This window comes from Trachinotus anak, unplaced genomic scaffold, assembly GCF_046630095.1.
Source record: "Trachinotus anak isolate AG129_WGS33_773 ecotype Australia unplaced genomic scaffold, CSIRO_AGI_Tana_v1 ptg000005l, whole genome shotgun sequence".
In the NCBI taxonomy this organism is placed as follows: Eukaryota; Metazoa; Chordata; class Actinopteri; order Carangiformes; family Carangidae; genus Trachinotus; species Trachinotus anak.
Window position 1 is genome coordinate 12,402,959 of NW_027273856.1, and position 25,482 is coordinate 12,428,440.

Genomic DNA, 25,482 nt, shown 5'->3' on the forward strand with positions numbered 1-25,482 from the left:
GGTGGGTACGAGTGGGCGGGGCTTGGGGCGTGACTGAGGGTGGTGACTGCTTTGTTGTGACATCACAAAGTTCCAGAAGTCCTGACAGCTGGTTTTAAGGCTCAGTTTCTGAATACAGGCTGTGTGCATTTCTCTGTGGACTGAGGCTTTGATACTTTCACAGTATTAATATAGAACCTTGACCTGCTTTATAATCAGAAACACATGGACATCTACCTTTAGACTGTGTGGACCTTTAACATTCTGGAGATCAGCCTATGACCACTCTCCTCTTCTGGTGGGTCATATGTTCCTGTTGTGCTCAGTAAATGTAATGGGTCCCACTGTGCTCAGTTCATAGAATATCTGTGTATAGCACTACAAGCTGATGGCTTGTAGTGCTATACACATGGCTGGTTATATTTATATGACATAAAACTAAAGCTTATCCATTAACAACAGGAGGATCCGTGCAGTAGGTTATTCTAACCACTGAGAGTCAGTGTTCCCATGTAAATAATACATGTGGGTAAAGTGCGGTAAACTGGGAGGCAAGCCAATATTCAATTTTTATAATAAATAAATACAATAATTTAATATTGTCAGTCTAAAAGATCATTCTGGTATTATTCTGTGTCAGTGTGTTACTCCTGTTTCTGTGCTGCCTGACTGTTGTGTCTGTGACTCTCAGCATCAAGCTCACTAGTTCTACTGATGATCTTTAAAAACAGCTCAACCTGAGCAGCTGGGTACTGTAGTGTTTAACAAACAGGAGATAATAGTGCACTTGTTAGGGACTATTTTCAGCTGTGGATTAATCCACATTTGGTGCTCAGTATCTGGGACAGCAGGTCATGAACACGAATAAACATGTCAGGCAGAGCAACAGTGATGTGTTTTAATACTTTCTGGAAACATTAGAGTGACTGTATGTCTCTCTATGTCTCAGAGGACTCAGATATGCAGTTGGGTTCGGGTTCTGCACATGTGACTAAAACAACCATAATTTTTAACCACATTTTTAGTTACAGTAACATTTTGAATGCAGGACTTTTACTTGTAATTAAGTGTTTTTACAGTAGACAGTACAGCAATTTTACATAAAGATGAGAACATGTCTTCCTCCACTGTTTAAAGTATCTCTCTACATTAAATTTCAGCTCCAGAGACTTTAAAAACCATCTGATGTTCAGACATCTTCAGGTAAAATCTGTATATTTGTAATGCAAATATAAATCACGTAAATCATTCAGCAGGAATAGAATTGCAGTCTTTGCCGAAGGTCATCCACTGCAGGTGCTGTGTCTTTTACGTGTATTTGAACACTTTGTTAGGAACTATGAACATCAACAGATTTGTGATGAACGTACTATAATCCAACATCTGTTCACATCTGTTTCTAATGAAATCATGTCTCTTTTTAAAAGAATATGTGAAAATACGTGTTTAAGCTATTGTGTGTACTGGTCAGTTGTGGGAATTGCTGCTCATAACCAGAGGGGGCGCTGTGATCTTTCAGGTCGTTTATTCTTCACCCTGCTCTTCCTCAGTCTCGTCTTTGGCTTTCAAACATGGCGCTGTCCGTGAAAACAGTTTAGCTCCAAAGTCTGCGGTGCTCATTTTTCGAGCTTCATCATCAGATACTTTTTCGTTCACAGGTTTGACCAGACATGTCACATCAGGAGGCCGGCAAAGAGAAGGAGAGTCCCGGGGAAAAAGGTTACAGGACTCCCGGGCTGAGGGGGGCTCAGACCACCACACTGTTCCGAGCTGTCAACCCTGAACTCTTCATCAAACCTGTGAGACTCTCTCTCTCTCTCTCTCTCTCACACACACACACACACACACACACAGTTCACCGAGGTGTTCATGTTATCTGGTGATATTTGTTGAAACATTTACTTTCCTGGGCTCGCGGATCGCAGATCCACCCGTGTGTCTACTCTGTTCGTGGGGTCATATATTGAAGGCCTCGCCAAAATAAATGTAATTTCCAGTTTATCTAAAATGAATATCAATGTCGATATCAGTCTACAAATAATAAAATAAAAAAATCAGCGATGGCCCGCGGAGGGATTCGAACAGCTGAGCTACAGCGATAAACACACGTTTAAAACGTGTTCATGCTTTCGCTGATAGGCCCATGTTAAGTGGCGATTGTCATGACACATGCGGGGACGTCACCTCACCCACATCCAAAAGAAGGAACTTATTTGTGATGAGCATACTGTAATCCAACCTCCATATCTGCTTCTAATGAAATAAGGTCTTTTATTATTATTATTATTTTTAAAAGAATATGTGAAAATACATGTTTGAACTATTGTTTAAACGGCCTTAATGTGTGTAAATTAAGCAGCTGTGCTGTTAATCTACCCTCAGTTCAGAAAAACACGATAGGTTTCCATATATCTTCAACTCATTTTTTAAGTTGGCAGATGTGATTTTTTTGGAGGAGGCTCTGGATTTCTCATTCCACGAGCAAAGGATTGTTCATCCAATAACGGAACTAACCAAAACGCTCATCAAGGAAACAGGTTGGTTTAGTTTTATTCACTATTTCCTTGTAATGCAACTACTACTAAGAAATACATGACTATCTGCAATCAACAGATGATTTGGGTCTGTGGATTTGGCAGTGTGGTCAACATGACACACATGAGTAATGAGTAAGACAAGTATTGAGCCCTTGAAGTTGATTAATGGCTTTGATTATATAAATGCTTTACATGTAATATTTCTCCTTCTGTCAGATTGGGTGCACACTTTGCAACAGCTGGTTCCACCGGCGGGTTGAAGAACCGCCTTTGGGCATGGACTTCTCCTGCCCTGCGTGTAAATAGCATTAAATGAAGTCTCTTGTCCAACAAGCCTGCTCTGTTTTGTGTTTATTCGGTGATTAGTTATTAGCTTGGATTGGAATTTCCCAAATCAGGTAAGGCTGTTTGACACCAATGTGTAAAGGTTTCAACAAAGAGTCAGACGGTTGCAATAATAACAAAAACATTTGGAATGGCAGATATTGGCAGATATTGGCAGCCACTGGGGCAGGTTTGTTGAAGTTCTTAGCCATGATGTGTGCGTTAATGAGCACGTCGTTTTATTATTCTGAGTCTTGCTTTGGCAAAGTCTCATTGCATGCGTCATGACCATCACCACAAGTATAAACAGGTTCTAAATGTGTGACAAAGTGAACATGATATATAGGCATAAAAAACATTGCGTCTGTTAGTGGTGTAACTAGGTAAGTGTCCGCTTGGTCATTTTATTGCAGTAGCTCAGCTGCTCGAATCCCTCTAGCGGGGCGTCGTTTATTTTTGTATTTATATTTCGTTTTATTACCTGTAGACTGATATTGGCATGGATATTCATTTTACATTAACTGGAGATGTTCACTTTTATTTCTGCGAGGTCTTCAATGTATCACCACACTTCAGACACACAGGTAGATCTACTACTGTAAAAATGACGAATCTGCGATTTGAGAGCACAGGAAGGTTAATGTGTCAACAAATATCACCAGATAACACGAACAGCAGTTAAACTGGAACACGGGTAAGTAGGTAGACACTAAGTGAGCCTTTGATGCATCTTTACAAGGTGTCTCAGTCTTGTAACAATAGTAACTTTTAGTTACGTAATATTAGTTAAGTAGTTAAGTAATTTTAGTTAAGTAATATTTAACTTTTAAATGGACTCTGGAAACACCTTCTGATGTGACTTTCTCTTACGTCATTTGAGACGTGATAGTGGTTGATGACATGGTCGATCAGCCGTCATTAGACTGACGCTGTGACATGACACTGTCTGTGTTGCAGAATAAACCGGTGATGGTGTTCGGCCTCGTCACCATCACTCTGTGCGTGGGATATCTGGGCTACCTGCACGCCATGAAAGAGAACGACCAGCAGCTGTACGAGGCCATCGACAGTGAGGGGGGGAGATACACGAGGAGGAAGACCTCCAAGTGGGACTGACAGCACACTGTGTGTGTGTGTGTTAGTTAATGTACTCTGAGGACAGTGAATTAAAACCTGACTGAACTGAAACAACACCGTCAGTTTTCTCTAAATATAAAGATGAAACTGTGTCAGTTCATCTGCTGGGCCTTATCTCCATCTACAGATGTTGATGTTCACCTGCTGAACTTTATCTCTAGATGTTCACTGTGATGGGATCACCTGACTGCTTCTCTCTGTTTATATCACTGTAAACTGAATGTCTCCGTTTTTGACTTTGACCAGAAGACAAAAGAAAACATTAGACACCTTCTGGAGGTCTGGGAACACTTATGACACCAGTCAAAAATTCTGATTACAGATTAATGGATAATTAAAGTTTATTGTTACTTGCGGCCCTTATTTAGGACCCAACATGATTCCCAGCATAGCTCTGTAAGTTCAAACCTGAGCTGGTCTGTGTTTATTATAAGGAAATTAAAGTCTGCCTGGATTCCACTTAAACACCCTTCAACACCTAAAACTGTGTCTGGGTGGTGGTTAGCTGTGCTGTGAAGCACATGTAAATGAGTTGTCTTAGTTTGTCACAGTTATAAAATCCAAATAAAATACAGATTGTGTAGTTGATATAAAGGAAGTAGAAAAATGTAAATTTTATTGTATTGTGAAAATGGATTCAAGTGAAACAAAAACAGCACATAATGAAATATCACTTCATATTATTGACTCATCCATATATCACAGATTCTAAAGAGTAGTTTCTGAATCCATGTGTATGTTCATTGACTTCACAAGGTCTTTGTTCTACTGAGATTCAGTTAACGGGACCTTAGCTCCTTCCTGTGTACTGACACAGTGGAGCTGAAATCAGCAGCTTCGCTCACTCACTCACACACACACTCACACAGAGGTTGTTATGAGTCGTCATCTTAGGGGAGGAGCTCAGTGATGCTCCATTATTTCTCTTTCTCATCCTACAGAGAAACAAAAGGCAGTTATCAGTCTTTTATGTTTCACAGCCGACAGGTGAAAGTCACCTGTTGTTGCATGAAAATTTAAACCTGGCTTTTTTCATGACCTAGTAACTGTTGATTAACTGCTTGATTAATATGGACAAAGTCATGATTATCCACTGAATCTCTCATTAAAGAGTTGTGGAGGAGGAGGAGTTATATAAAGGGCAGATATGCTCAGAGGGATATTGTAAACGTGTTTGACATGGTACCTTGATCACATTAGCCAGCTCTTGCAGTGTTTGTTCATATCGGGCTTCCATACATTTCAGGTTCTCAGGTTTAACAATCTGCTTTTGAATCCCGGGACTTCCTGCTTCCTGCACCATCTGGAGGAAGTTCTTCTCCTGAGGGGGCCAACAAAAACCTCAGGTTCATACTGGCTCTGTAGACTGTCAATTTTTGACTGTTCATTCATTTAAGTGTTTCACCTGTACTCCAAGCAGAAAAGTGAAGGCCAGACCAGCTTTTCCTGCCCTCGCTGTTCTTCCAATCCTGAACAGAGACAGAAGTCAGACTGTCATAGCAGGTGGAGCTGCTACAATGGATCCATACAAAGGATTACAGCAGTTAGACGTGTGATAGACAGCTCACCTGTGAACGTACGTCCTGACATACTGTGGAGCATCGTAATTCACAACACATTTGACTCCGTTGATGTCGATTCCTCTGGCAGCTGCATCCGTGCTGATCAACCTTCAGGACGACACGGTTCATTCAACCTTAAAGCTCAGACGGGTATGAACGGCTCACTGCCAGAATCAGATGCAAATCAATATCCAATAAATCTAAACACAGACAAATGGCTTCAAGAAATAATATTTCACTCAGAGTTCATGGTTATTGTTGAATTAGAACTGAAGACAAATTACTTACATTTACAGCACTGAAATAAAGTCAACTGTGCACTGTGTGTTCACTTTATGATGTCCATGTGATAAAGAGCCTCGACATAGAGCCCCCTGACATAACCTCTGTTATGATTCTAAATAAACCAAACTGAAAAAACTGAAAATGTGCTGTAATGACTCCTTCAGTGGGTAGAAGATAGGAAGTGATGTAAACCTAACTGTGGAAATTCAAGTAATCTGCTACTGCTACTACTTCTGCTACTACTTCTGCAACTGCTGCTACTACTACTGCTACTAATAATAATAATAATAATAATAATAATAATAATAATAACAGAAGAAGAACAACAACATTTACTGCAAGCACTTGTGATATCTGTAAATGCAAAACATGCTTTGATTTGATCATGACACAAGGAGCAGAGTGGCTTGTTAACAGGTGGAGAGAAATCTGCTACTGATGTGAACAACCACAGTCCTGCTCGTGCTGAACTGACACTGCTGCCCCCCCTCAGTGCTGTGATACCATAATAATAACTGAATGCTTGATATTACCCTGGTGGTTAAACTGAACACAAGCTTATTGTTGAATGAAGACAAAGCTTGTACCCAAACATGGTTACTCACACCACCAGTGTACACTCCAAATATCACTTGTCTATTACTTTTGACACTCTCTCTCTCACACACACTCTCTCACACTCTCTCACACTCACAGTTGGATCTTTCCTTGTTCAAATTTCTTCAGTGTCTTCTTTCTCTCCCCAGGAGAAAGTCGGGAGGAGAACTCAGCTGCACCAACTCCACCAAACAGCTGAACCAGCAGGAAAAGCCTGAGGAGGACAGAAGTAGGGCAGATGCAGAGTCTCCACACTAACACATACCTCGTGTAACTGGTTCAAACAGCTCTCTCACCTGTGAGCAGTCTCTCTGGAGTTGGTGAAACAGAGGATGGGGCTGAGCTTCATACGCAGGATGCAGTGGATGATGAGGAGGGGCTTTTTGCTCAGCGTACAGGGAACATAATACTCCTAAAAACACAAGGGCCAGTTGTTCACACGGTGACCTGAGTGTTCATCTACTGCCCACTGCGCTCCTGCCTAAAGGTCAAAGGTCATCTCTTACCGTCAGGCCGTGGGGAAAGTCAAAGCGGTCCAGTTTCTGGGTGGGGGCACCTGGTGTGGTGGTGGAGTGCCTGTGGATGGAGCTGAAGAGTCTGGGCTGGTGAAGGCCCAGCTGCTGCAGCTTCTCTGGGTTTTGTGTGAGTGTGGCAGAAAACAGCAGCTTCTGCAGCGGCATCTGAGGTGGAGACAGACTGAGGAGACACAGACCAGCACATGGTTACTGCAGTCCGAAGTATGGCACGTAACGTCATTTAACACCTTATATATACAGCTGTGTGCCTCTCCACATTATGTCCAATCAGCTGAATCCACCACAGGTAGACTTCAGTCAAGGTGTAGAAGTGTAGAAAATGACTGACAATTGTACACAATAGGTGTGAGGGGGAGTGTTCTTTTAATTTTCTTTCAGTTCTCTGGAAAACCCATTTAAATCAAGACAAACACTTTGGTGTCAGTTTTACCACTGAAGATCACTGGTGTTGATCTATACTGTGACACACTGACCTGACTCATCTGACTCTCCTGACTCACCTGGCTGCTGTGACATATGCTGGTTCAGTCCTCCTGAAGATGGACATGGCTCCCAGTTCACTTCCTGATCTGTACACCTCCTTCACCACCCGACTGAGCCAAGACTGGTGCATGCTGTCAATCATCCTATCAGCCTCGTCAATGATCTGAGGTGGATGAGATGAAAGCCACTCTAAGAAAGTACACAGAGGCAGACGGCTGACAGGTGACTGTTAAACAGAACTCACCAGAAACCTCAGGTGCTCAAGACATAAGCCTGAATTCTTGTTGATGTGATCAACCAGTCGACCTGGAGTGGCCACGACGATGTCTGCTAAACTGCGCCTCATATCACCTCTGCAAGAAAGATCATGATGAACAGAAATGTTCAGGTGAGTCACAGGTGAAGCTCCTATACGTCAACATTTCTGACTTTGTCGTGCTGCAGCCGTTGCATAAAATGAGGAAATACACTCTGACATTCAGATCTTTCAAAGCATTTACTAAATAAAATGTCAGGCAGTAGTGGTGCTAAATGGAAAAGCCCCCACCTGTGTTCTGAGAGTGAAGCCTGCTCTGCAGCGAAGGGCCTCTGACCAGCCAGCATCACCACTCTCAGAGTCGTCCCCTCAGCATATGACATGAACACTTTGCAAACCTGTGTGACAGAACCCGTCCACTCAGCTTCTTTAATGTCTACAGACATTACTGAACTTTTATTTTGAAAGATTCTGACCTGCTCAGCAAGCTCTTTGGTCGGCAACACGGCCAGAGCCCGGACTTCACACACCACCCGTTCCATCAGCACCTGATCGAAGAAATATCTTCCTGTAATGATCCACCGTCTTCAGTCATACACATACCGTAGAGCCATTAGAGGGAGCTTACCTGTATGACAGGTATGACAAATGCAAGCGTCTTGCCGCTGCCTGTTGGCACAGACACACAGATGTCTCTGGGCTTGTAGCCACCACGTCCAATCAGCAGCCCCTGCTGCGTGCTCTCCAGGATGGCTGGGATGACCTCCGCCTGCACTGTGAGGAGGTCACAGTAACTATTCACCACTTTTATTTCTTGGTCTTCAGAACCCTTCACCTTTTCACATATTCTGTTGCAGCTTTATTCTGAAATCATTTGGATGATTTTTCCCTCTGTCTACGAACAACACCTCATAGAGACAAACTGTATTACATTTATTTATTTAAAAAGGGAAAACTGACATGTCACATTGACCTAAGTATTCCAGATCAGTAAGTCAGTCCAGATCAGTGGAGCTGCAGTGATGGTCGTCCTTCTGGAAGTTTCTCTGGAGCTCAGAGACCATGAATGATGGAGACCACTGAGCTCTTGAACCTTCACTGAGCCTTGACACAATCCTGTCTCTGAGCTCTGCAGCAGCTCCTTCCTCCTCATGGTTTCTGCTCTGATCTGCATCATCAGCTGTGAGACCTGATATAGACAGGTGTGTGTCCAATCAGCTGACTTCACTACAGGTGGACTCCAGTCCAGGTGTAGAAACATCTCAGAGACGATCCAGAGAAATTGAGGAACCTGTCTCTTAGTGTCTGAATACTTCTGTCAAGGTGTTTATACTTTTTAATACATTTGCAAAAATGTCTAAAATTGTGTTTTCTGTTGATCATTATGAGAACTGAGTGTGGACTGACCAGGGACAACTAATTGAAATGATTTCATCATAAAACTGTAAAAGAACAAAATGTTAAATAGCGAAGGGTCTGAATGAATTATGGTGATGGTTTGTTTCACTACCGATACCTGTACACACCCTCACAACACCTGGACCCCTGTAGGGCTAAAGAGACAACATGGATATCTGCCACAAAGAAAGTAATAAAGCAAATAACACAGCTGGAACACATGTGGCATATATGACCTAACATCAACATCAGGTGAAGTCATACAGCCTATTCTGCCTCATCACTGCTGGATACACAGATTCTTTCAGACTGGGTCCTTACCTGGAAAGAAGTGGTGAATGCCATTATTTTGTAGTTTTTTCACAAGTGCAGCACAGAGTCCTGAGATGTCAGAGACGGGGACCAGGTTGGTTTTAATGTCTCTGTGAATCACATCAGGCTGAGCAAGCCACTGAGGCAGGACTCTGTGTACCTGTGAACACAGGAACAAACACTCGGTGGAAATCTATGATCCCAAGAAAAGGAATGCTAATGACATTGACAACTCCTGACCCCTCCCTCTAGTAACGTATCACTATACCTTTTGGACAGGTTTGTTCTCAAATCCTCCCATAACTGTGAAGCTAGTGGGAGCAGAGGTCTTCTCTGTGGGTTGTTTTGGTGGGTCATTTTCTGCCTCTGCTTCCTCTTCTCCTGTGTCCTCCGATGCATCACTTCCAGTCGCAGGAGGGTCTGGAAGACATTCAGCTGAACTGCCTAAAATCCAAAGACAGAGACTTGCTTTTGTTATGCAAGCAGCATGTGCATTACAGATGCTACATCACAATACTAAACCACACCACTGCAGAGAAGGGGCAGAAATGTGTCAGGCAGATATTAGACAGGATTATAATGTAGCCTCAAACAGTTGATGTCACACTGTTGGATGCATCAGAGGATGATACTGGACAATTACCTGCAGAAACACTCTGAGGCAGCTGTAAGAGGGATTTTCCTGACACTTATTGAAATGTAAAACTTTCTGTGCCATATAAAATACCAGAACCTAACAGAAACAGCCAGCCAACAGAATGTTATTTTGTGTTAAATTTGTCGTGATTATATATTTTATTTTAGTTCATTTTTTATCGTGTTTAAATTCCACATTCATTCAGATTAAGGCATTAGGATTCTTCAGTCAGATGCGTATGTTTACCCTGTGGAGAAGGCAAACTGTTTGTCTGGACCACTGGTGAATCATATTCATAAGAAAAGAACTTAAGTAGAAGAAAAATGGTGAAAGTTACAGATTCTCATAAATCAATTGTATGTGCCACTTAAAAACAAAGCTGTTCGTTCAAGTGGTTCTTGCATGATGCTCAATGAGCTCAAAGACACAAAGCTGAGGAGCTATAGAGTTTGTAATTAATGTATAAAAGAACAAGTACACACCTGACTGATTCTTCGTCTTCTGTCTCTCATTTGGACCTTTCTTCTTCTTATTATTATTTTTCTCTTTGACAGTCTCATCATAGTTTTCAGAGTCCAAAACATACAGAGGCACTACTTCTGGTTTCCTCTTTTTGTGGTGTTGAGGCTCCTGACTGCTGTCCTTCCCAGCTTTTCTTTTCTTTTTGACACCCTGCTGTACTGTCTGCTCTTCACGCAGGTGCTGTCTCTGTTCTGTCAAACTCTGCTTCTCTTTTGCCTTCTGCTGCAGTTTAGCCAGTAATGCCTGAGACTGAGACTCCTTTGAGACGCTCCCATCGTCCTCCTCCCCCAGATACCTGTGAGCAACATGACACGAAAATTTAATACACATTATAGATTCTTCGGCCCACTTCTGCAGCACAGTCACAGCACAGCAGCTTTTAATGCTCATTTGATACAGAAAAGGTCTCCAACATAATTTCCCGTCTTTGCTGTGAGTACTGACACAGCTTCACTCACTGCTCTAATATCAAACCTGATTATTTTATCGTATACACTGTGAATGAAGCTGATAAAAATGTCATCTAAGATGAAAGTCTTTTAATTTTGCAGAAAAGAAACCAAAAGATGATGTCGAGGAACAGCAGACAGAGGGACATTAACGAGCTGGGAAAATGCATCAAAGTATGAAAAGTTCTATCTGCAGTCCTCCTGCTCTGCAAAAATGTGACAGGTTTTTGAAGAAATGTAGAATTGGTACCTTTAGAACTTCTAATATTTCGACCAGTCAGAGAACTTTACTGAAACTTAGCTTCGCTCTCTAATGGGAAACTTTTGAAGCTTACTATCGAAAAAGGACTCAAAGCCAGACAGAGACGTATAACCTCAGGGTCATGTAGTTAAATGACTTCAAGAAAAAACAGCGACGTAAACTAGTACAAAAAAGCAGCCTACCTGTTCATAAGAAACAGAGACATGTCTGTAGTAAGATGAAACGCCCCAAAAACCTTTTTTTTCTTTTCAACTACCCCGAATTAAGGAAATATTAACACTGAGAATTAATTATCTCCTTCTAGGTTCGTAACTCTAGTTAAAGTTTTCTAAACTGCACAAGCCACCATTTTCGCGTGTGGCGTTTTGCTATACTGCAGTGCACGCGGTTTGATGACGTAGTTGTATGTTTTTAACGTCACCAGTCGGGCGTGGCCACATTGCCCAGATTATTCGGTGCAAAGATTCAATTAAAAACAAACTCAATGTCGTTCTTTGGAGCCATTTTCACAGACTATCATATTACACATTTCGTTAAAATAGATTTTAAAAGCATAATCACAATCAAAACGTATTCCAGCAGTCATTCCACCTCCACCCCATAATGGAACTGTCCTCCGATGACGTTGACCAATCAAAAACTAAGTAGCACAATTTTAAACATAGCAAAGACAGTTCCTTCTGGTGCGCTCACATCAGCACTTTGGGCCTATCTATTTTATTGTCATTTATGAAAAATGTATTAGTTTGCCTTTTAGTGTTGTTTCGTCGGTGACTATCTAAAAGAAAAATGACAGAAGAGTCGGCTGTGAAAGTTTGTGTTCGAGTCCGTCCGCCGTCCGTTGCGAGGTAAGTTTTGAGAAGTGAGTCATAATTTAATCTGGAGCTAGCTTAATTTACCCGGTGCTAACACTAACTGTTAAAGTTACTGATTGAAGTAATGTTTGTCGTCATCTGAAAATCAGACGTTAACAACGAGTCTTTCTGGGTTTTTTTTTTTTTTTTTAGCAAATAATAACTGTGTATCTAAATTAAGTGGTGCAACGCATTGTATACACCTTTATTTAATTTAATGTTAACTAACCCAAGCCAAGTTATCGCTTTTGAGCGATCAACGTTAGCTGTGTTGTTATCTCTTTTCTGTCTGAATGGTACTTCCCAAAGTCAGCATTACATCAGACTTTTTGTTTTGGTGTTTATTTGTGTTGGCTCCATGCAGCGCCGTGATGAACGTTAGGATACATTATGCAGTAATATATCTCTGAAGAGACTGAGGATGGCGCCGTTTGGCTCAGGCGCCGTCAACTGCGGTAAAGTTGGAAAGATCAGAATCAGAATCAGAATCAGGTTTATTGCCAAGTATGTTTTCACGTACAAGGAATTTTTTCTGGTGATTGGTGCAGAGCGCACCAAAACACCGAGGCAGCCATCTGCGGCGCCATTAAAAGCGGGGGGGGGGGGGGGGATGGGGAAAAACAAGTGGAGAGGAGAAAAAAATAACAGAACCCAAACTATACTCCTGGGGTGGGGGGGCACACTAATAACATTGGTGTTTACGTGCAGCCGGCTGTGAGAGCAGCGCGCAGGGACCGTGCAACACCGAAAAGAGACATTACAAAAATATAACTTCACTATGATAGAGTGCAGTGTCACCAAACTCACTACACAATTCATTGGTGTCCTATAGATTACACTACAACACTTGGTTTGAAAGAAAGGCATTTTTCATAATTTCTGGGAATTTTTATTATGAATATTAATCAATAACTTCACTATGATAGAGTGTAGTGTCACCCAACTCACTTTACCGCGGTGCGCCGTCAATGGTGTGAGTGTCACTGCTAAATACGATGCTGACGTTTGCTGAATTCATTGGCTTTATATCAATTCCAGAGGATATAGAAAACATATGATTAATGATTGCAATAGAAATAAATAAAGTGATGACTGTGTCATCCATTTTGTGAGATACAGTTTCAAATATTTAATCGCAGATAGGGCTGATATTGACATTAATCTTGTTATGACAGACAACAAGATGTCACCTCTGTTATATAAATAATGTACAAAGCTACATTTAACATTTCATATTCATTAATGCAAATTACAACAAAAAAATACAAATTCTGTTATATTTACAAAGTGAAAATGATGCATTGACTCAGATTACATATCCAGATTTAACTCAAAGGCGGGGGTATGGTCTCAATAATGGTAGGAACAAAACAGCCCCTCCAAAACAAAGAGGACTTTTTAATGCTGTCAGCTGAATATAGAACTGTATTTACATCTAATTAAAGATAAAAGACTAAAACTAACTAATATTTATTTGTATCCAACATCAATATTTTTATATTCAGTAGTTCTACCAGTGATGCAAGTCACCTCTAACTCTAACCCTTGTTTTCATATGTAAAACTAGCTCCTAGCTAAAGTAGCACCTTGACTAGTGAACAAATGCTGCTAATCCAGTGATGCATCAGTATTAATAATCTAATAGTATAAGGCTGGAGACCAGGCTATTAGGAACTTCATCATTTTAGGGGCTTGGCCATTTGGCCTTTGGTGTCACAAAACATTTTAGGGCACAAAGGCCATTGAGTGATTTGATATCTACACATAAATAACTTGACTTTCTGTCAAGGAAAAAAAAACAGGAAAATAACACAAAAGTAATGAAAATCATGAATTAACTTTTTAATATAAATAAAAAAGTTGATAAACGTTTTAAGGTGCGTCATGTAAGCTATTAATTAAACAGAATCGAAAATATGTAAAGACATTTCACTTCAGATAAACTTCATTAGAGGAATGTAAGAACAGATGGCAAGGACAGTAGCTGCTCTGGGATCATTTATGATACTGCAGCACTATACACATTCACAGCAGAAATTTGAGAATTTGACAGTAGCACAGGAACAAAGGCCATGGTGGCTGCTGGATGTATAATTACTTATGTGGCATCATGGTCAGAAGGAGTGATGCCTAAATTGGTTGTCCTGGAGACATGGCCTCTGGGAGGGCACATTGGAATTATCTAATATGACTTCACTCAAAATGAGTTTGCTCAAATATTGGTATGGACCATTCCGTCCTCCCAAAATATATTTTTTAATATATTTTTTTCTTTCCATTGAACAGAGACACATGTCAAAAGAATGGCAAATGGACACATATTATTATTTATTATAAATCACTATAGCGATATTCACCCTTTATTATATTTTTTGATTGCTTACATAGTGATCCAAATCTTGTTATTCCGTTTTCTTTCTCTCGTGTCTTTTTTATGCTAATATCTAGAACCTGTTTTGGAGACATGTGCTGCTGCTCACTCATACTTTCATTGCTTGACTTTTTTTTTTTTTAATGGTACCAATAGCGCCACCATGTGGTGAGAAATTGGCTAACACATTTTTCAAATAGTTTTGGTTAATATCTCAGAAACCTCAGAAGGTGTCAGTTGATTCAGAATCAGAATCAGAATCAGTTTTATTGCCAAGTATGTTTTCACATACAAGGAATTTTTTCTGGTGATTGGTGCAATTGATCAGCAACAGTGGGGCTCTCTAGCCTTGTTGATGAGGCTAATAGCAGATGGGAAGAAGCTATTTTTGTGACGAGAGGTTTTGGTCCTGAAGGACCGCAGCCTCCTGCCAGAGGGGAGTGTCACAAAGAGTTTGTGTCCAGGGTGGGAGGAGTCAGCTACAATCTTCCCTGCACGCCTCAGAGTCCTTGAGGCGTACAGGTCCTGGAGGGACGGAAGATTGCAGCCAATCACCTTCTCAGCAGAGTGGATGATACGCTGCAGTCTGTTATTGTCCCTCTCCGTGGCAGCAGCGTACCAGATGGTGATGGAGGAGGTGAGGATGGACTCAATGATGGAGGTGTAGAAGTTCACCATCATAGTCCTTGGCAGGTTGAACTTCTTCAATTGCCTCAGGAAATACATCCTCTGCTGAGCTTTTTTGATGAGGGAGCTGATGTTTAGCTCCCATTTGAGATCCTGTGTGATGGTGGTTCCCAAGAAGCGAAAATGCTCCACGGTAGCCACGGGGGAGTCACACAGGGAGATGGGGGTGGGTGGGGCTGGGCTCTTCCTGAAGTCCACTATCATTTCCACTGTCTTCAGAGCGTTTAGCTCTAGGTTGTTCTGCCTGCACCAGGTCACCAGACGCTCAGTCTCCCACCTGTAGGCAGACTCATCGCCATCAGAGATGAGTCCAATGAGAGTGGTGTCGTCTGCAAACTTCAGGAGCTTGACAGACTGATGGCTGGAGGTGCAGGTGTTGGTGTACAGGGAGAAGAGCAGAGGAGAAAGAACGCAGCCTTGCGGGGATCCAGTGCTGATGGTCTGGGAGTCAGACACATGCTTTCCTAGCTTCACGTGCTGCCTCCTGTCAGACAGGAAGTCGGTGATCCACCTGCAGGTGGAGTCAGGCACGCTCAGCTGGGAGAGCTTGTCCTGCAGCAGAGCCGGGATGATGGTGTTGAAGGCAGAGCTGAAGTCCACAAACAGGATCCTGGCATAGGTCCCTGAGGAGTCCAGGTGCTGGAGGATGAAGTGGAGAGCCATGTTGACGGCGTCGTCTACAGACCTGTTGGCTCTGTAGGCGAACTGCAGGGGGTCCAGGAGTGGGTCAGTGATGGATTTGAGATTCAGTGGGTGATACTGAATTTTTTATAGACATCCTTTGACTACCTCTCCAGCATTTCTCTTCCAAACTTCACCAAACATGGTACACACTAGGGTTGCGAATGATAAACCGATGCGACCAGAGATACGGCTGCATCGGTAGCAGCCTCCTCAATCAATACGAATTATCAATGAATTCCTAGATGAATCGGTTATAGAGTCATGGATCGGGTATCGCGAGACTTTGAATCGGTTGGCGGCATTACACCAAGTGGCAACCCACCGTGACGTCACCCATTGGTTTGCGAACTGCCGTTTTGAAGCCTCCAGTTTGCAATTTGGCCGCCACCATCTTGATTTTTTTTAAACCAGAAGAAACCATATTTGGAGAAGAGGGTGGAGCTGAGTAGGAGCGAGGGGTGGGGCTGACCTCAGAGCCGAGATCACTGTGCCCGCCCACGTAAACTGTCGACCTGACTATTTTAAATTAAATGGGACTATAATTTTAAAAATGAACATCATGTTGTATTGAAGAAGACTTGAAACTAGCGATTGAGACCATAAACTCATTATGAAAATGTTTACTGGGGTCATAAACCAAGTGGGAAGTAGGGCCATTTTCTCATATGCTTCCATACAATCGGACTTCTTTTTGCAACCAGTGGTGTCGCCCCCTGATGGTCAGTAGATAGAATGCAGGTATATGGCTCTTCCGCATTGGCTTCATTTTCCGGAGCTGGCGTCGACGTCCATTTTTATATACAGTCTATGCATTACACACGCGCCAGGTCTCTAAAACATCGCGAGAGCTGAGCCTGCCTGTGAAACACCGTAGCTGCCAAGCTGGTATTAGCATGAGTGATAAACAAGGGACGAACATGGATGTATTATAAAACCTGGATACGGTGCCGCCGCTCAGCCTTGCAGCCAATTTTTTCCAGTGGCCACTTGTGGTATTGCAGCAAAAAATCCCCCTGCGGCCCAAAAAGCATTTTTTCCATAGACGGCAATAGTAAAAGAGAGGCCTGTAAAACTTTTAACAGGACACCTCCAGCTGTGCACACAGCCAAATATCAATCTTTCTAATGTATATTTTTAAGGCATGGGGTTTTAATCTGTGTAAAAGTTTTTCAAAGATCAGAAAAAGCCCAGAAAAGTCTTTTTTCTCTGAGTGACGTCACTACTGTGTACGTGCACTCTATCCGCGGTCCCGCTGTGTCTCGGGAACGAGCATGGTTGCTAGGTTACTGCTAGCGTCGTCAGGACGAGAACAAGTTATTGTGAAAAGTGAATAAACGACACAAAGGCAAGTTTTCTTCTACACACATCAAGGTTCATTCATTTTGTTTGTTTTTTTTTGTTTTTTTTGCCGCATTTATTCGTCACTTCTTACACTTTTTTCAGGAATGTAATTGTTTTTAATCGATATATTAGCCGCATAAGTGGATTCACTAAGACGCCAATATGATTTTTCATAACTTCCTCCGTAAGAGTTTTCTTCAGGTATTTTAATTTAAGTCATTTAGCTTCTATGTGATAGTTTCTGTGATCTGTGTGCCAGCAGTGTCTCATCCTGACTGCAGTTCACCAGCCTGTCATCCGCTCACAACAACCGCCTTATTATTTTATAGATTATTTAATGACCTTCACTGTGTCAGCGGGTTCAAACTATAACTGACTCCGGCCTGTAACCCGGTTATCGTTCTTACACTGTATGGAATCGATTCGTATCGAATCGGTCTGTAATAAAAGGATATCGTTTTTGAATCGAATTGTAACCTGTGTATCTCGATGCATATCGAATCGTTTATCACAGAGAGATGTGCAACCCTAGTACACACCAAGTTTGGATGATCTCTAACATAGCATATGCAAGCTTCTGCAGCTCACAAGTTCAGCAGCTGCTAGAAAGCTGCAAGAGCTGAGAGCCAGCTGCTGCATCTGCAAACAGTTGTAGGAGTTGCAAGAAAGCTGCAACAGCTGCCAACTTAAGCAGTTATTTTCTACAGCAGCTGCTGTGCAATCACACTGCATGTTCTTCAAGGAAAGTACTATTTAGTTCTTATTATTCTTCCATACTAATTAACTTCATAACGACTCCTGCAGCTTTGAGAAACCCCAGGTAACTCATACATCAAATCATGTGTCATCATGTGTGGCTTGATCAGGAATAGCAGCAATGCAAGTGCAGAAAAACTGCAAACATTTTTCCATAGAAAATGAATGTGAATTTGTTGTGAAAATGACCAAACCTACTGATCTTTGAAACCACAATGCTTTGTCATATTTTAACACAGAATTGGACATATTAATTGTTAGTCTCATGGGGGGCCATTTTCACTGCCAGCCATGCTGTTCTCTCTTAGGATGACACATTAAACAGCACCAATACCACTGCCTGAGGTGGTAGGACTATCAGTGCCACAAATACTGTCACCAGCACTGCTTCATGTACTCCTGGATGAATGCTTCCAGCACATCCAGTGTCTGGCTATGAGTGCTCCCTCACATCCACTTGTACAACAAGCCAGCATCTGACAGCTGATTGATTCACACAAAGCAGCAGCAGCAGACATACTCCAGATTTCTCCAGACATTTTCTATTATTGTTCTTTTGTTGACAGGGGCAGTAGATGGTAGACCAAGGGACCAACCAAGTTACTACAATTCATGTTGTGGGTGGCATGAATGTCTGTGACAAATGTAGCAATCCATCCGATGGTAGAAGAGATATTCAATTCAATTCAGTTCAATTCAATTTTATTTGTATAGCGCCAAATCATAATATACATTATCTCAAGGCACTTTACAGGGTAAGGTCAAGACCTTACTTTGTTACAGAGAAAAACCCAACAGTTCCCACAAAGAGCAAGCGCTTGGCGACAGGGGGGAGGAAAAACTCCCTTTTAACAGGAAGAAACCTCCAACAGAACCGGGCTCAGGGTGGGCAGCCGTCTGCCTCGACCAGTTGGGTTTAGGAGAAGATAAAAAGAGGGGGTGGGGGGAGGAGAGAGGAGAGAAGAGAGAGAGAGAGACCAGGAACAGCTGTGTAGGTAATGGTGTTATCAATAATGACAGGTAACAGTGGTTAATAGTAAAGATGAGTAGTGGTGGATCTGGATCCTGCTGCTCCCGAGGCAGAGAGACCTGCAGAATGAGGACAGAGAGAGGGAGAGAGAGGAGAAGCACAAACTACGGGAGAGAGAAAAAAATACAAAGTTAATGGCATGAAGTCATCGAGAGAGAGAGAGAGGGAGAGAAACAGAAATAGAGAGAGAGCGCCCAGTGAATCATGGGAATCACCCAGCAGTCTAGCTCTATAGCAGCATAACTAAGGGATGGGTCAGGACATACCCAAGCCAGCCCTAACTATAAGCTTTACTAAACAGGACAGTTTTAAGCCTGATCTTAAAGGTAGAGAGGGTGTCTGCCTCCCGAACCCACACAAAATATTCCAGCCCAGACCAAATCCCTTCTGCCATGCTGCTAGTGTGGCCTAAAGATGTTTCAGATTTACAAGAGAAAAGATTTCAAGGATGAGGAGTAAATGGTTGTTTTAGTCTACATATCAATATGTCCCTGGTGCCCTGATATACACAGAGCTCATCTCTCACAAAGTTAACAGTCATGACTCTAGTAAAATATTCTTGTCTTTTATTTTCACTGATTCTCCCCAACCTATACTCATAAAATCATCACATAAAATCAAGGATGTTTTACAAGTCAGCCACAAATGAATCTCACAGAGCGACACCGAACATTGTCTCTTGAAGATGTTGTTGAGATGTCTGTTAATGTTTCCACATAGATATTGAATGTAATTTCTTGTTACAGGGAAGAAAGTGCTGCATCGGAGAATGCAGAGCCTCTCCAGCTGTTCTGGAAAGCTGATAAGAAATCAATTCATCAGATCGATGATGGGAATTCCACCAAGAGCTTTAGTTTTGGTATGTTTTACAGCATCTACAGGATTAGGATGAGCCATTTAGTATAGAGTCATACCAAAGGAAATGTACTATACATTCACTTTCCTCTTATGTTGTTCACAGACCGAGTGTTCACTGCTGAAGAAACAACCAATCAGCTGTACCAGGACATTGCAAAGCCGCTTGTTGTTTCCACTGTTGAGGGATACAATGGTTTGTAATGGAAACTGAATATAGTGAGACCTGTCTTGTGGTACCATGTTTTCCATCACCATCACTGTGGCTGCATGGTGTATATTTTGTGTCTGCTCCACAGGAACCATATTTGCTTATGGGCAGACTTCTTCTGGAAAGACTTTCACCATGATGGGGAGTGACCATATTCCTGGAGTGATACCTTTGGCCGTGGAAGATGTGTTCCAAACCATTAAAAATGTAGGAATTGTATCACGTGTTTGAAATGTGCTTCATTTTGTTGTGTAATCACTGTTTATTCTAACCAGTGCTTTTCTCTTGCCTAAAGTGTCCAAAGAAGGAGTTCCTGCTCAGGGTGTCTTACATGGAAATCTACAACGAGACAGTGACTGATCTGCTTGTTGACAGCTGGAAGAGAAAACCACTGGAAGTCAGAGAGACAATCAATGTAAGTTTGGAGTTCAAAAACATTTTATCAGATTTTTTTACTTTTAGTTTTCAACAATTGCAAGTTTGAAGTATTCAAAATGCCAAACTTCCGTTGAGCTCTGTGATCACCTTTATTATTTATTGGCTGAGAGGGCAGAAATGTTTTAGTGGCAGCCTGATAAATGTTCCCGATCTGTAAAATGAAACGAGCATGTGTCTGAAATGTTGAAAACAGATGCAGCCCTCTAAAATTTACATCACATTTTTCACAGGCTACTTTCTCCAATTGCTGGAGTTTCAGATTCAGAACTGTTCCAGATTCAGAACTGATCAGGCTGTTCAAAGCTGATCAGCCTCAAGTGTTGATATGATTATTAACCTGGGTATTCTAGTTTTGCTGTAGTCATTTAGATCATTGTAGTCAGGATCATTCATGGCTCTGGTCTTATAGAAATGTGAAAAAAGAAATATCAGTGACAATTTATATAAATCTGTCATCAGTAATGCCATTTTAAGTGACAGTGCTAGCTAAAAAAAGCAGCAGCTACCTAAACGTTTTCGTATGTTGATGTATCTTTGCTAACAAAGCTGAGAGATGAAAGTTTTACATGACCCTGATTATGTCATCAGCGTTATCTTAACTTGGGCTAAGAGACCACACATGTTTACAAATTGTTTAATGTTTAATGTTTAATTACACACTGGGGGGCATGGTTCAGTAAGGCAGGGTTTACTTGTATTACTGGAAGTAGCTTCCAGACTCAAAGATGGCACTCCCTCAAAAATAACTCATCTGGTGGATGAGCCAGAAAGTTTGCTTCTGCACTGTATGGATAACCGTCGACACATATCAGTGTTTCCCCTGCTGGCCCCGCCCACACATTCCTAGCCGGCTCATAGACTTTACATTTATGACATTGTTCAAATAGAACTGACTTTTCTAGGCACTTAGAAAGCCTCACAAGTATATAACCTCTGTGGACTAAAAAGTCAGAATAGAAGGAGTAATAACCGACCTTGTTTTCAGCCTTAGGTATTGTCAGCAGTTTCATATGTTTATATTTCCATGAGGGAAATGCGTTTTGGGCTGCAGGTTTACTTTGGGGTTTTTATGTTTTGTTTTTTTGTTTGATTTTTTTGGGCGGCAATACTTCGAGTTACTACTGAGATGGATCAAATGCAGCTGTCTAAGTATGTCTACCAATCTAATGAAATTATACAGTTGCATTGTGGGAAGTGCAGGATCCAGTCTATTTAGAGCTTGACTCATGTTATGGACCAAAATCAAAGATGTACTGGCCTCTGCTGCTTTAATTTTGTTCACAAGTTCCCCATTGTATGGGCGTGCACCTCTGGAGAAATCTTTTTAAGAGGTAACTAAAAATGTTAAACTGGATCTAAGCTCATTAGGAACACATTTTAGAGTGGAGTACTCAAAGGCAGCAACACTAAAAATATTAACTTTTTGTTTTACATTATCATCATGATTCCATCTTGATAATTGTGCAGAAAAACATCTTTGTGGCCGACCTGACTGAAGAGCTGGTTACATCTCCTGCACAAGCCCTGGCCTGGATTCGGAAAGGAGAAAGTAAGATCTGAGGTTAAATCATGTTGTTAATGACACTGTGTATGTGTGTGTGACAATCAACACATTTTCTACACAATCTGCCTTTTTTAGAGAACCGTCACTATGGGAAAACAAAGATGAACCAGCGAAGCAGCCGCTCACACACCATTTTCCGAATGGTAAGCAAATGTACAACATTCAGTAACATGTCGGATTCAGAGGAAGCATGGATGCGTCATGATTTAGTTTTCCTTAGATCCTGGAGAGTCGAGAGAGGAGTGATCCAGCGTCAGGTGAAAATGCTGATGGAGCCATTATCGTGTCTAATTTGGTAAGCTAGCTCCTTTTTTTTTTTTTTTTTTTTTTTTGGCTTGTTTTCAATGAACATCGCTTTCTATCTTGTTCTCTGTGCCACAGTTTGTGTTCTAATAACTAATTGTTCACTGGTTTAGAATTTAGTTGATCTAGCTGGATCTGAGAGAGCAAGTCAAACAGGAGCGGAAGGTAAGACACATGAATCCATAGACTGTGAAATGCATGATGCACCAGATCTGATGTTATGTTAGCGTGTGCACACCACAGTGTGTACTGAGTGTGCCTTGTTTTTTTTATCTAAGGCACACGTTTCAAAGAAGGATGCAATATCAATCGCAGCCTGTTCACACTCGGCCAAGTGATCAAGAAACTGACTGATGAAAGCCAGAAGTGAGTAAACAATGGACATTACTAACAGAACTTAATCGGAATTTTACCATTCATACATCCAGTAATTGTCTGGTTTAGTCTGCTGGCCAGATATATTATCACTTGCCACGCAGACACAAAGGAGCATCACCAGATTCTTACACATCTCATTAGTCTCTAAAGGAATAGTTCAACATCTTGGGCTTCTTTTCTTCATTTCTGAGAGTAAAATGAGAGGTTAGAACTATTTCCTCATCATATCCATCCACCCAGTGCTTCTGTGTAGCTACATGGACCAGATACGTAGGTTTTGGTTTTGTTCTCTGTACAGACACACTGGTACCAAACCTGGTAACCTCACAGGGATGAGAAATCTCCCAGAGGCTATGCTATAACTCCCCTACAAACCACAAACTCTCAAGCTTATAGTTGTTAGTTTACAGATTAAACAAAAGGGATACGTGGTGGTAGTGTTTGCAGAAGTCGACCAATAGGTTTTTTCAGGGACGATTCTAATATTATAATTATATAATAATAATATAGGATAATAATATAATATAACAAAGGAGACAGATAACAGATGTACCAACACAAAACCGCTGCTGACAAAGGAAAGTCCCGAGCAGATGTAAACAAAATGGAGACTGTAGTACAACAACTTGTTTTAACGTCAGTAAAACGTTGCAGTGAGAAAAAACAAAAGCAGAAGACTGAGAGAGTCTGGGTGAGAAAATGGTTGGAGAGATGCAATCAACACAGATTTCTTTAGTGAGATCTGGAGGTGGGATGGTAATGGTCAGTCAGACTGTCTGTCAGTAGTAGTATGCTACCTAACATTAGCCTCAAGGGCAAGAATATTTACTGTTGCTTGGCAACTCATAACCGTAATCGTCCCAGTTTTAACACCTGCATATGAAACATGCTTGATATTATCAGGACCCCAATGAGTTTCGGAGGTTTAGGATGGGATCTGTGAACCTCTCATTTTACCAGATAATCTGGGACAAACATAAGTACAGAGCAAGGTCCAGGACCACATCCTACGATTGTTTGGGGGGGTGAATCGGGCCACATCTGCTGCCTCACCTTCAACACAGCTCCACCAACTCACCTGAGCTGCTCCAGTTTTTGCCCTTCTGTGTAAACATTGACCTCCAGTGTTGATAGGCTGTTACTTGTGACGTGTAACCAATCAGATCAGTGCTGACATTACTCAAGACCACAGACTGGTGACTACAGACTGGGGGAGAGATGGCTGCATCAGAGCCAAATTAGCATTTTTAAATCAACTGATTTTATCAAAAAATCTGATAAATGTAAAAATTCTGAATATCGGATTTTATAATCAGTTAACCCCTAGTTGGTAGCATTCAGTGCTTTTTTTGGGGGGGGGGGGGCTTTTTGTGCCTTTATCATAGAGTAGTGGAGACAGGAAAGGGGGTAGAGAGAAGGGAATGACATGCAGGAAAAAGTCGAGCTGGTCAGGAGTCGAACTGGCGACTGCCTGCTAAGAGCATCTTACACTCACGTGGTATGCACCCTAACCACTCGACTACCGGACCATACCAGCATTTAGTGCATTTTTGAACTTTGGCTAGCAGATCCCCTGTGCCTCCAGTCTTTATGCTAAGCTAGGCTAACTACAACCTGACTCCAGTGCCCCGTTTTTCTGTACATTAGAAAGTAAGAAGGGGGATTAGTTCTTCTAATCCAGATAACTTGATGATCTGGATGCCTTCTCGTGGCAATGTCATGATCTGTAAAAAGTTTCCTGCATGGACACTGCGGTGAATCACTCATGGTGTCACCTCATTCACTGGTAACATCTCATGGATTAATTCAATTCAGTTCAATTCAATTTTATTTGTATAGTGCCAAATCATAAAATACATTATCTTGAGGCACTTTACAGGGTAAGGTCAAGACCCTCCTTTGTTATAGAGAAAAACCCAACAGTTCCCACAAAGAGCAAGCGCTTGGCGACAGGGGGGAGGAAAAACTCCCTTTTAACAGGAAGAAACCTCCAACAGAACCGGGCTCAGGGTGGGCAGCCGTCTGCCTCGACCAGTTGGGTTTAGGAGGAGATTAACTGGAAACATTATGGAGTAACATAACATACAGTTCAGAAGAAAATAACAGCAATAACGTGCATCAGGTTAAATCAGTTAAGCTACATTTGAAGGACAGAGCCCTGCTCTGTACTTAACACATAGGCATGATATTGAAATCTAACTTGGAAAGACAAAATGTTGAACTACTCCTTTAATATATCTCCTTTAATTGATTGAGATGGCTCCAGCGATTGCAGACAAAATAATTGGATCTCTAGTTTTATGATTTGGGATGAAGCAATTCATTTTTATGTGAAGGAAAATGACAAGAGAATAAAGGAGCGGACTTTAAGAACAGTTTCATTGTTTTGTCTCAATGATTAAATTATAGGTGCTGACATTTAATGAATCTCACTCTCTCTCTTCAGGGGTTTCACCAACTACAGAGACAGTAAGCTAACCCGCATCCTGCAGAACTCCTTGGGTGGGAACGCTAAAACGGTCATCATCTGTACCATCACTCCTGTTGCTCTGGACGAGACCCTCAGCACTCTGCAGGTCGGTGCACAGCTCCTGTTGTGTACTTTTAACTTAATGTATGGTACATTTTATAGGATTTGCCCCTTTCCTCTGTACATCTAAGTAAGATGAAACCCTGCAGCTTTGCGTTGGGACGTGTGGATTGAATCTGCCCCCAACATCCAAAACACTCAGTC

The 25,482-nt window shown here is 41.7% G+C and overlaps 3 protein-coding genes across 11 annotated transcripts in view; 2 read left to right on the top strand and 1 right to left on the bottom strand.

The window, feature by feature from the left end:
* The first annotated feature begins 1,527 nt into the window (after positions 1–1,527).
* Positions 1,528–4,584, top strand: smim8 (small integral membrane protein 8). The gene is made up of 2 exons (XM_071478401.1): positions 1,528–1,778; positions 3,798–4,584. Exons 1-2 carry the CDS (start codon positions 1,650–1,652, stop codon positions 3,954–3,956), a joined length of 288 nt encoding a protein of 95 aa, XP_071334502.1. The 5' UTR covers positions 1,528–1,649; the 3' UTR covers positions 3,957–4,584.
* Positions 4,568–11,685, bottom strand: ddx51 (DEAD (Asp-Glu-Ala-Asp) box polypeptide 51). 2 transcript variants are annotated; one of them, XM_071478374.1, is made up of 16 exons: positions 11,459–11,684; positions 10,526–10,860; positions 9,675–9,850; positions 9,416–9,566; positions 8,325–8,470; positions 8,173–8,244; positions 7,988–8,094; positions 7,685–7,793; positions 7,458–7,603; positions 6,928–7,117; positions 6,718–6,833; positions 6,519–6,635; positions 5,546–5,647; positions 5,383–5,446; positions 5,164–5,298; positions 4,568–4,912 (listed from the first exon to the last, which is right to left on the bottom strand). In XM_071478374.1, the coding sequence occupies exons 1-16, from the start codon at positions 11,479–11,481 to the stop codon at positions 4,895–4,897; spliced, it is 2,007 nt and encodes a 668-aa protein (XP_071334475.1). In that variant the 5' UTR covers positions 11,482–11,684; the 3' UTR covers positions 4,568–4,894. The 2 variants fall into 2 exon arrangements, with proteins under 2 accessions (XP_071334475.1, XP_071334474.1); XM_071478373.1 differs by lacking the exon at positions 4,568–4,912 and having other exon boundaries at positions 4,951–5,298; positions 11,459–11,685.
* Positions 11,686–11,849: 164 nt separating this feature from the next.
* The window catches only part of cenpe (centromere protein E), a 40,717-nt gene continuing 27,084 nt past the window's right edge, over positions 11,850–25,482 (top strand). For 2 of the 8 annotated variants that reach the window (XM_071478348.1, XM_071478351.1), the window contains exons 1-11: positions 11,851–12,124; positions 19,746–19,858; positions 19,961–20,050; positions 20,154–20,272; positions 20,361–20,480; positions 21,971–22,052; positions 22,143–22,210; positions 22,288–22,362; positions 22,484–22,535; positions 22,649–22,736; positions 25,195–25,324. In XM_071478348.1, coding sequence (XP_071334449.1) covers positions 12,066–12,124; positions 19,746–19,858; positions 19,961–20,050; positions 20,154–20,272; positions 20,361–20,480; positions 21,971–22,052; positions 22,143–22,210; positions 22,288–22,362; positions 22,484–22,535; positions 22,649–22,736; positions 25,195–25,324 — 996 coding nt within the window. In that variant the 5' untranslated portion in view covers positions 11,851–12,065. Of the gene's footprint in view, positions 12,125–19,745; positions 19,859–19,960; positions 20,051–20,153; positions 20,273–20,360; positions 20,481–21,970; positions 22,053–22,142; positions 22,211–22,287; positions 22,363–22,483; positions 22,536–22,648; positions 22,737–25,194; positions 25,325–25,482 lie in introns of all 8 variants that reach the window. The other 6 variants (XM_071478350.1, XM_071478354.1, XM_071478352.1 and 3 more) reach the window with 5 other exon arrangements.

What these genes read in the sequence shown, in the direction of transcription:
- smim8 (XM_071478401.1), top strand. Translation starts at nt 1,650, where the DNA reads ATGTCACATCAGGAGGCCGGCAAAGAGAAGGAGAGTCCCGGGGAAAAA. An exon ending in CTGAACTCTTCATCAAACCT is followed by an intron (nt 1,779 to 3,797) that starts GTGAGACTCTCT and finishes TCTGTGTTGCAG; the next exon opens with AATAAACCGGTGATGGTGTT.
- ddx51 (XM_071478373.1), bottom strand. Translation starts at nt 11,481, where the DNA reads ATGTCTCTGTTTCTTATGAACAG. An exon ending in TCTCTGTTTCTTATGAACAG is followed by an intron (nt 10,861 to 11,458) that starts GTAGGCTGCTTT and finishes TGTTGCTCACAG; the next exon opens with GTATCTGGGGGAGGAGGACG. An exon ending in GCTTCACTCTCAGAACACAG is followed by an intron (nt 7,794 to 7,987) that starts GTGGGGGCTTTT and finishes TCTTTCTTGCAG; the next exon opens with AGGTGATATGAGGCGCAGTT.